Below are 11,772 nucleotides of genomic sequence, written 5' to 3'. Positions count from 1 at the left end.
CTGTTCCAAAACTCTACTGGCTTTTGCAAACTCTAATCTTGCCTTTCTATTTTTGGTGCTTGTCAAAGGTTTGCATCTTGCTGTGTAGCTTCTGTAATTCTGTGTCAAAGTCTCCTGCGGACAGTAGATTGTCAGCTTTCTGGAGGTTGTTGGTGATTTCACAGACACGTATTTTAGGGTTCATTTTCACAGCTTTTATGATTTGTCTGTCATCAACTACTGTTGTTTTTCTCAGCCGATCAGGTCGTTGTTGGTTGCTGATGTAGCCGGTGCTTTCCAAACTCTTGATTTCTCCATGCCCTTTGTTTTTGCTATAGCTCTAATTGACTTCCTCTTTTCTTTTAGCTGCCAAACTGCTTGCTTTTCTCTCAAAGTCAGCTCCCCCGTCTTCATCCTGGTTTGTGTGTGTCGTCATCGAATGCAAGACTCAGAATGCAGAAGCAATTGATATAACTGATACGACACATTCCCTGCTTTTAATATCTGAAGAATTAATGCAACAGGACACAGCTGATCACTTAGAAAGACCTGCGAGGCAACTGTTCCAATACTTATGCTCACATCAGATAGTGGGATGAACTCTAAAAGTGCTGATCTTCTTAGCTGGTAAAACATCTTTGTGTTGAAACATCCAATAATAAAATGTGACATTCTGTAGTTTTGTCTCATATTCATCTTTTAATCATATTTACAGATTTCTTGACTCCACAGCAAACAGAGCAATTTTGTCTTTACTGTTCCAATACTTATGGAGGGCACTATATACTGTATATATATATATATATATATATATAAAATACATGGCATACAGGTTTTAATAGAAATTACATTAAAGTATATTGTAGTTTATCATAAATGCAGTACACGTTAACCATATTTTAAACCAATACTGGTTATGAAATGGCCAAAAAAGATGTACTTAAGTCCTAAGTGGGTCAAAAAGCACTCATAGCTAATTGTATTTAAATTTAAACTATAATGCATTTTCATTTAGTTTGAATTAACAGGCATTTAGTGTCTGACAACATTCAGTTCTGACTTAAGTACATTTTTTAAGTATATAATTGCTGTAATAAGTACACTTTTTAAACTTATGCTGAAGTGCACTTCTTTTTCACCTTTGTATAGCTATTGTTATATGGAGTATGTTTTGATATCATATGTTTTGTATGAACAGATATTTCCTCAGCACTGAGGATGACCCTAAAAGAAGACATCTCTACAGGTACACACAGCACATACATATTCATGTTTTGTGCCGTGTAAAGTTTGTCTTGTGCTGTCACAGGCTTGTTCTCGCTGACAGTGTTAATGTATCTGTGGTTGTTCCAGCGCAGACACGGTGGGCACCTTCAACCGCCGCTGTCTGTCCTGTGATTTCACTGACAGCTGCGGGTACGTCAGTGGCTTCTTCAGTCCCAGCATGGACTATTTTCTGCTCAGTTGTAAAGGTAGGCATCTCTTTGTTTCTATTTTGCTTGTTCTTACTACCACGGGTATACGTGCGAACAAGATAACATAATATATGAACATATACTGTATGATGTGTAGTAGTAATTAGAATGGTACTTTTTTTGTAAAAAACGAAAGAAATGAAAGGTCAAGAAATACTTGCGTAAAGTCTTGGTTTGGCTGTAAAGCTGAGAATTAAAATGAGTCTCTGAACCCACCATTGCCCTGACACATTTTCAATAAACGCTTGTGAGTTGACACTGCGGTGAATGTCGATTTAGATCCCATGAACCTTTACTTTTATATTGTCTCCTGACAAGCTTCAGTGTTACGCTAGAAGAATAGAGAAAGGGATGGAGACAGTGCGAGAAGACGCATTGTCAAAGAGCATGTTGTTATTGTTCAACAGTGAAGTTTTCATTCTGCAAAGTGCATTGATTATTTGGAGGGCTTGTTTCTATAGCAGCTGATGTGTTCTGAAGGCCTGAATGCTTGTATTCACTGAACCGTTGTGACAGAACTCCTGGAGAAATGACTGTTGTGTTTACGATCAGTGCTGTTGTGCCACTCGTTAAAGTTTCACTGCAGATGCTCATTAACAAAAGCTTTTAAGCACCTTTTTCAGTTTAGTGGCAGGCTGTTTATAAAATAAACTTTAGAGAACTTGTAAAATGACTGGATAAACTGCTCTTGAGTCTTGCTGACATATAAACTATGACTTAATACATAACAATCACATACCTTTATTTATACTATGGTTATTAGCTTTGGATAAAAGCATCTGCTAAAATGCATAAATGTAGTTATAAAAATTGTTGTTTGTATGTTTGTTTTTAAGGTAGTTTCGAATAGTTTTGATTTTACATAAATAGCTATAACATTATTTTTCTTAATTATCATATCTCACTTTTAGCATAACACTGCAAATTGTTCAAACACTCTATGAGAAACTGTGTGATGATCCAAACTAGATTTTTAACAAGAAAATGTGGGTAGGCAGGCAGAAATTGAAAGACAGATCGCCAAGTAATTGCACAACTTTCTGTAAGAAGAATGTTGATTTGAAGTATCATGTAGCACAAATGATTCAGGCTGTGTTACATATAGAAATGTAAAGGTTCTTTCATATTTACCGTTGTTTAGCAAATTTCCCAGGTGAAATCCAGAAATCCATAGGAATCCACAAAATGTAGAGTTTTGCATGAATGTGAAAGATTTCCCCATGCAGATTTTAGTCATTTTTAAGTTGGTCACAAGAATTCTCTGCACTGACCAACAGAAAGATGCTTGGTTTGAAAGTGCTTCCTCCATCAATACACTATTGACCATAAACAATAGACCTTTTTTGTCAGAACAATAATACTTTAGGGCAGTGGTTCTCAACTCCAGTCCTGGGGACCCACTGATCTGTACGCAAAGTATGCAAAGCAGTGGACTGGATTTAAGAACCACTGCTATAGGGGTAAGGGCTGTTCAAATCTCTTAAAGGGATAGTTCACCCAAAAAATGAAAATTTGCTGTTAATTCACTCATGCTCAGGCCATCCAAGATGTACAGCAGGTGGATTTTTTTTCTTCAGTGGAACAGTAAAGATTTGACACCATGGTCCTTGGTGATTCATAAAATGCAAGTCTGTTTCTACTGTCACTTTGAGAGCCAAAAACATATATAGGCAACATAAAATGAATACCCTTGGCTCCTGACAATATATTGAAGTTTTATGAAGCAAAATTATAAGTCTGTGCATGTTTTTGTTCCCGCACATATGTCATTAAGCAACAGAAATCTTGCACTCCTGACTCACATGAAGCTGTTCAGGGCTGTTTGCCTGAGGCTATGGATTACAGGTAATAATATTAAGTTTCTTGCACAGACATCGTTTCGCTTCATAAGGCCTCAATATATCGTAAAGTGTCACAGTATTAATGTTGTGTTGCCCGTATATGATTTTTTGACTCTCAAAGTGACAGCCGTGGACTTTTATGAATCGCCAAGGACCATTAAAGCTAAAATTATTTAATAGCCTGAGGGTAGGTTAACAGTACATTTTTATTTTTGGGTGAACTATCCCTTTAACCCTATGTATTAGTTATAGTAGTAGTGAAGTCAACACTGTTAATAATTGCAAATTAGTCATCAAAGTTCAAGTGCAAAAATGTATTTGATCCAGTTGCTGCAACAGGTGATGTGAGTATGTGCAATTGTGCATTGCATCAGTATCTTGCATGAAGAATTTATATAAAAGATTTGGACAGGAAAGACGCATTCTGTGAGACACAATTGCTACAACTCCCAGCTGTGAGAATTACTGATTGACGAACAAAAATAACATGCATACTTTTGCAAAGCATTTGTTCAAACTATGAAAACCAATGAATGTCCTGTGTCATTAATTATTGATGATTATGTTGGCATATTGTCAGGTCCTGATGTTCCGTATGTGACGGTTTACAGCACCCATGACAGACAGAGTGAGTATCCAGCTTTCCTCCTCTCTATATTGTGTGTTTGTTTGTGTGTGTGTTTGAGGTCTGGATGATCTGCTGGGTCTTACTCCTGTCATTTGACTGCTTACCACTGAGTAGCATACACACACACAAACTCACACACACACACTTACAGTACACTCACAAACAGGTCAAAGATTTAGAAGTTTCACATCACCCACTGATGAATTATTAATAGTGAAAAAAAGTGAGTGATGTCACGGCTAATTATGGTAACCCATACTTGGAATTAACCCATCCAAGTGCACACACACACACAGCAGTAAGTAGTGAACACAGACCCGAAGCAGTGGGCAGCCATTTTTTGCTGCTGCGTACGGGGACGTGAGCAAGGCACCGAACTGGGGGTTCGGTGCCTTACTCAAGGGCACCTCAGTCATGGGTATTGAAGGTGGAAGAGAGCGCTGTACATTCACTCCCCCCACCTACAATTACTGCCGGTACTGAGAATTGAGCTTGCGACCTTTGGGTTACAAGTCTGACTCTCTAACGATTAGGCCACAACTGCCCTAGGAGGCATTATAGGGAGGCATTTGATAAAAATGTAATTGCAAATCGATCAAAGGTGACAGTAAAGATTTTTATAATGCTACAAAATATTTCTATTTTAAATAAAAGATTTTTTGAGCTTTCATTTGTAAATGTTTAAAGATGCTTATGAATTTCAAAAAAGTATCAGTTTTCACAAAAATATTAAGCAGCACATCTGTTTTCAACATTGATAATAATAAGAAATGTTTCTTGAGCACCAAATCAGCATATCAGAATGATCTCTAAAGGATCATGTGACAGTGAAGAGTGGCATAATGGCTGCTGAAAATTCAACTTTGCTTCACAGGAAGAAAAAAAAAGCATTTTAAAATATATTAATAGAGAACAGTTATTAAAAATTGTAATAATATTTCACAATATTACTATATTTCTGATCGAATAAATGCAGCCTTGATGAGCCTTGACTTATCCAAAAACATTGTTAGAAAATCTGACTGAATCCAAAATTTTAAACGGTCAATGTAAGTTATAGGCTATCAATAGAAAGCAAGTAAAATAGCATTGTAGTGCATGTCAATGGATGGGTAATAGACAGTGGTGGAAAGAGTACTGAAAAAATATACTGAAGTAAAAGTACCATTACCTTCCAAAAAATGTAGTGTGAGTAGAGTAAAAGTACTTGCTCAAAAAACTACTTGAGTAAGAGTAAAAGAGTAGCCTATTTAAAAGTACTCATGAGTAGCGGAGTAAAAGTACCGATACATCACTTAAAATGTACTCAAGTAAAAGTAAAAGTACACAATTTTTAAACTACTCAAAAAAGTACAATTACTGATAAAAACTACTTAATTACTGTAACGTGAGTATTTGTAATTCATTACTTCACACCCCTGGTAATAGATGCAGGGAACATTTTATTTTGTGACTTAATTAACCTCAGTCTCATCTGTGACATTACCCCCACCCCACCACCACCACCACCACCATACAAAGAGACTCTTTGCATGTGTTTTTATCATTTATCATTTATCCTATATTTGTGGTGCATCCAAAAGTGAAAAGGAAGGTGGCAAAGTATAGATAACTGCTCGAAAAAGTGTCCCACAAGGCCACAATTCATTTTCGGTGAGAAGGTCAAGCAGAACGAGTGGACGCAATTCTGTGAAACTGCCAGAATATGGAGCGAGCACCTGATGCAGAGAACACTGCCTCGATCGCCTACTCCTCAAAGCTGTTTAATTATCACAATTCATTCATTTTATACAGTCATAGAGTCATATTTCATTGCTCGGTCATTTCTACAGTTCAGTGGATTTGGTCTCCATGAAGCAATACTGCATTTTTTACATAAAACGTTAATCAGTTTTCATGCCACGTGATTTCCCATGCATACAGTAGGTGTTGACACAAATTGATTAGTACCTGAGAAAATGATTAGTACCTAAGAATAATTTGTACTGACAAATTCCCATGTCCCAGTCATGTTTTCTCAACTTCACATTGAAATAAGGGTTACATATATAGTTACATATATACATTTTTTTTCTAAATTAGAAGTTTTGAGTGTTAGTGTATAAATTTACTTGACATAAAATACAATTTATTGTAATATTTTAATGAGTAAAACCATTTAATTACTTTATGTCTCTCAAACTCCAGTTCACCCTGTTAGATTAGTGCTACTTGCCATTTAAAATGTTAAGCTCATGCCCTAAATTGCATGACTTGATTGGGGGGGCATACAAACTTTGTATGCGTTTTTGCCATTCATTTACAGAACAGCAAAAAACAGGTTTCACAGTGCAAGTGTGTTATTGTCTTTATTGCCGTTATTGTCTTTGTGCAAACTACCAAAATGTGAAAATGGTAATGTCATGCGCATGTGTATTACATGTTCAGTGTGCAGACGCATAGTGTTTTTTTCTTTTTTTAATGACGTCACCAATTACTGGCCTGGCATGCATTATATAGTGTTTTTAGTTATTTTCACAGATCAGTGTGAATGTGGATTGTTATGACAATGTTATATAACAAATTATATAACTGTATAAGAAACTTTTAAAAAGTTCAAGTTAAAGACTTTTTTTTTCCTACATTGTTGTCATGTAAACTAACCTTCAAATGTCCACCCTGTTACACATTGCAAAGTAAAAATGCCATCTAACAGAATAAAAGTCCTAGACCACATGCAGAATATTTGGTCAGGATTGTGTTATACTATCCTGAGCTTGACCAGTGTGTTTTTCAGATAACATATTTTTTTTCAAGCAAACCTGCTCAGTCCAAAATTCACTAAACTGCAGTCACTAATTTAGTCCCTTAAAACTCATCTTTGATAATCATAATGGCATTTTTCCACCCCATAAAAATAATTTCTTTGTGTCTTGAATATGGCTTACACCTTTACCTCATTTAGTATACGTTGATCCATGAATATGTTAACTAGTCCCTGCCTCCACTCAATCACACCAACTCAGACTGAAGTTGCAAAAGCTACATAATAGCAAGTGGCAATACTGAATAAATGGATATCGGAGAGTGAGTCCATGAGTAAATCTATTCAAATTCTGAATAGATTATAGCCTACAAAGCATGCAAAGTGCGCTCCTCTTATAATCACTGAAAAGTCACTTATCTTAGTTCAACATGATCTCACAAAGTTCTGTTATAATCAGTGAAGGTCTGCACTGACTGCACAAACTCTGGTGTTTTGACTGGTGAGTGGATTCTAACTTAAACACCAATTGCATTTCATGAAATCAACAGATATGCCTGTGATTGGCTACATTGTTAAACGCTGCAAAAATACATTGTAAATAGAAACCTATGTGAAGATAGAAATATAAAAAGTCCCACCCCGCAATTGGCGGGATTGATTACATGCTTGTGACGGTAGGAAACAGGAGCAGTTTCAAACCGCATCTTTAGTACACTGCAGTTTTTAGGAGAAAATGCTCAGCAATGGTGTTAACTGATGAATTTTCATGTGGCTTTAAGCATATTAAGAAACCAGACAGATATGTAAACAACATTAAAAACTTGATTTTCACCACAGGGGGTCTTTAAATTTAACATTTTGCTGGGTATCATAACATCCTTGGTTGTCACTCACATTAATAACCAAACTGCTTAGAATTAAGCACTCAAATGAAGAGTGACAAGTTTAGGAAGATGCTCTCATTACCAACCTCCACGTTAAAACACTGGCACAGTCAGACTCTCTCTCACACACACACACACTCGCATACTTGTCTCATTGCATTATATACCCACAGCATGTCAACTGACGATCAGAGCTGCTTCCAGGCCTACCATAGACCGTGTGTGATTGAATAGCCCTACACATGCCTGCTTGCACAGTGAGAGCACTTACAGATGATTGGATTATTGCCAGACGTGCCATGACTTCCATAGAAATGTGACCTCTCTGTGTAAGAGGCTGGTAATTGTGTTATTATGTATATAATATCCTGTAAGCCCAATGATATTACAACGAGAGAGTGATTTAGTGTGACGGTCCGTCACAGAAGTCATCTCACAGAGCTCACATCTGTGTGTGTGGGTAGAATGTTTATCAATTGTTTGTTTACAATTTAATCTAGAGTTCTTACCCTGTCATTTCAGATGTTTTTCCCATCCATTCCCTTCTCTGCCAGGTCCAGTCAGTAAATGCTAAATGTGCCACCAAGGTCAAATTCAGATGACTTACACGACGCTCATACGGATCCATCTCTATATTGACATAAAAATTGTTGCTGTTTTTCTAATGTGCGGCTATGTCAATAGCATTGGTGCAATGGGAGCAAGTGTGCTTTGTGAGGCTTGAGTCTGAGCAGGCACTGATAAGCCTGTCTTAAAATGAAACCCTCAACCGCAATGTGCTCTTAATTGTTACGTGCACTTCCATGACTCTATCGCTGCTGCTCAGAATGGAAGGTCTCCATGTTTACAGCAGCAGACGGGATATCTGCTCTGTTTAGTCGCTCTCTATCAGGAAAGCCAGCTGCTCACAGGTCTCTCACAACCTCTGAACATCTACAACTGTTAATCCTGTAACTGTTTCTCATTTATGTCCCAGAGCAATTAGCTACTCATTTCCTCAGGTTTTGTGAGTGCTTGCAGATGCTTAGTTTGAGATAAACAATGCATTTTGCATTGACTTGGTTAATAGCTTGGGAATAGCTCCCAAAAATTACATTTGTGCCTTGATTTAGTCAATAATTATTCACCCTCATTCCACATCTGTGTAAGTTTCTATAAGGAAATGTTTAGCAGAATGTTCACGCTGCTCTTTCTTTTTAAAACATACACTAACCTTGGATATCCCACCTCAAAATAAATAAATAAATGATTAAGCCTAAAGGAATATTTCATATTTAATACAAGTTAAGCTCAATCGACAATATTTGTGGCTTGCATCTCCTTTTCTTTAAAATAAATGATTGAAAAATAAACTTGAAGCTTATAATTTTATAAAAGCATTTACATTAATTCTTCTGTTAAAAACATCAGCTGTACATTTGTTCTTGTCTTTTACATCCGTTTTAAGATTTTAGGCTTAATGTCACGGCAACAGTTAGAAATATATTAGACATAATAAAAGTTTAGCACATGCATAGACAATTACGCTGCTTACAAAGAAACAATGGAATGAAATTAATATCAAAATAAGAGTCTTTGAACAAAACTAGTCATAACAATGCTGCTGTAACAGTGAGTATTTTATAAATTACTGTATATAAATTGGCCATATTTACTACCATTGTAAGTTACCTCACTGTAAAACAGATTCTTGCAATGCACAATCACATAATCACCATTATACCACAAGTGTTGCATATACACAGTATATAGACACAGGTCATATCAGTGATTCCAAATGTTGGTGCAATATTTAAAAGAGATTTGAGAGCTATAATTATAACTCCAACTGGATTCGTCTGAAAGAAGAAAGTCATATACACCTAGGATGCATCGGGGGTGAGTAAAACGCAGCCTAATTTTCATTTTTGGGTGAACTAACCCTTTAAGCTAAACGACTTTTATTGGTGGTTTGGAAATTTTCATTTTTGGGGTAAACTGTTCCTTTGAGGAACTGTTTTTAATCACACAATGATTGGTTTCTCTCTTTCTGCAGAGGTGCGTGACATCGAGTTGAATCTGAACTTGAGGAGAACGGTGAACTCGATGCAGATGCCGAAAGTGGAATACAGAGAGATAAACATAGAGGATTACAGTATGTTATCTAAATTGTGTTGGTGTTTAAGAAGGATATTAATATAATAGAGATGCAGATGAATGTCTTTGATTGTCATACACAGGCCTCAGCATGCAGATACTAAAACCTGCAGGCTTCATAGGCACCTTACACTACCCACTTCTGCTCCTTGTGTGAGTACATATCAATATCTGCAACATTTTCTTCATTAATATGTCAGTGTTCCAAATAGTGTCTCTGAACTCCCTCAGGAATCACCATCTGGGTTGGATCACTCATTAAAAAGAGGCATAATCTACACTTCTCTTGCATGCTATTATTTCCCAGAGTCCTACTTATAATGTTAGTCAAGGTTTCTTGCACCCAAAACCTAATTTAGTTGTTAATTTACTCACATTTTTTGCTGCTGAAAGATTTATATAAATAAATTAATCTTGCATGATTGCCAATATATACACCAGTATTTGGCTACTTTTAGAATAGAACTGTGCCAGATTGATAAATTAAGATTAGTCCTTTTTGTTGTAAATATTATTTAAATTAATGTAATATAAAAATGAAAGTAAAAAAAAAAGACATTTTATTTCAATTTAAATGTTTAAATTCACTTTTTAAGAAAACAATAATTAACAAATGATTAAAAAATATATATATTATATCTGAATAGGCCAATAAAACCCATAATGGACAATGTCATGCCAAGCTGCTGAATACCAAATAGGTGTCATTAATATTTAAATAGGGGTGGTCAGATGTTAACATGCTCATCGTTGAGACAATTTCTAGTCATTTTTGCAATTAAGTTTGAATAAATGGTCCAGTGAGGAAGCTTTGAATCATGAACTTTAGAGTTTGCCTGTAGAACATTGAGCTCTATTATATCAAAGAGCAAATCCTGTTTTCCATGATATAAGTCCTTTAAGGCGTGTGCTGCAGGTCATCCTATTAACACACAAGCAGCAGTTCCTTTCCTGCTCTCTGTTCCTGCGCTGCACTTCAGGTCTCATCAAGAGTAAGAGTGTAACTCTGAAATGGACTTAAGTCAGTGCTATTAATCTTGTCTTTTCAGCCGTACACTCTCAGCCACTGTAATTACACCACAAACGAGTTCACCTGCAGCCCGCCTTCAATTAACCCACTGCACACATCATACACACCGCAGCAGACAATCACCTGTGTTCTCTATAGAGCTGCCAGCACAGTGACTCTATATTGTGTGTTAGGAATATAACGGCTGTCTCAAAACCCAGTGAGCTGCATACCGACCTTTGTAAAAAAAGAAGTACACTTTAGCATACTTTTTAAAAAATAATACTATTGTTATTTATAAATAATATACATTAAAATACTTTAAAGGAATATATACTTTTAATATAGTATAAAAGAATATAGTTAAGTGTTAAATGAATACTGTATGAATTTAACATTTAAAGGAATAGTGCACAAAAAAATGAAAATGAGCTAAATATTAACTCAATATCAGGCTATTCAGGATGTAGATGAGTTAGTTTCTTCATCAGAACAGATTTGGAGAAATTTAGCATTACATCACTTGCTCACCAATGGATCCTCTGCAGTGAATGGGTGCCGTCAGAATGAGAGTCCAAACAGCTGATAAAAACATCACAATAATCCACAAGTAATCCTCACAACTCTAGTCCATCAATTAACATCTTGTGAAGTTAAAAGCTCATTGTTTAACTTCAAACCATTGTTTTTGGCTTAAATATGGGTCCTCTATCCATAATAGTGCTTTCTCTAGTAAAAGATTCATCTCGTCTGAATCAGGAGAGAAATATGCACGGATAAAGCACTATTTACAAGTGAAAACAGTCCAAAACTGCTCTAAACAAATATGTTGGTGGATTTTGACAATAGAGGATGAAATTTATCACAGGAGAAAGCATTATTATGGGTTATGAATTTGTATTTTGGCCAGTTAAAATGCCTTATGTTTATTACAAACACACAGCTTTTTACTTAACAAGACATTAAAGTACACTACAAATACTTAATACTATTAAGCAGACTTCTTTTTCACAAGGGTAGACAGCATTTTTGGACATCACAGACACATTCTGATTAAGCTGACTGGAAATGCAT

The 11,772-nt window shown here is 36.0% G+C and overlaps 1 protein-coding gene across 1 annotated transcript in view; it reads left to right on the top strand.

Moving 5' to 3' along the window:
* LOC107709766 (dipeptidyl aminopeptidase-like protein 6) overlaps positions 1–11,772 on the top strand; it is a 355,032-nt gene that overhangs the window by 331,571 nt on the left and 11,689 nt on the right. Inside the window, exons 17-21 of the mRNA XM_016514371.1 lie at positions 1,178–1,225; positions 1,333–1,451; positions 3,876–3,923; positions 9,589–9,687; positions 9,773–9,842. Coding sequence (XP_016369857.1) covers positions 1,178–1,225; positions 1,333–1,451; positions 3,876–3,923; positions 9,589–9,687; positions 9,773–9,842 — 384 coding nt within the window. The remainder of the gene's footprint in view (positions 1–1,177; positions 1,226–1,332; positions 1,452–3,875; positions 3,924–9,588; positions 9,688–9,772; positions 9,843–11,772) is intronic.

Source organism: Sinocyclocheilus rhinocerous, unplaced genomic scaffold (assembly GCF_001515625.1).
Source record: "Sinocyclocheilus rhinocerous isolate Xijiao unplaced genomic scaffold, SAMN03320098_v1.1 scaffold1588, whole genome shotgun sequence".
Taxonomy (NCBI): Eukaryota; Metazoa; Chordata; class Actinopteri; order Cypriniformes; family Cyprinidae; genus Sinocyclocheilus; species Sinocyclocheilus rhinocerous.
This window is presented reverse-complemented; position numbering and strand designations above follow the sequence as displayed.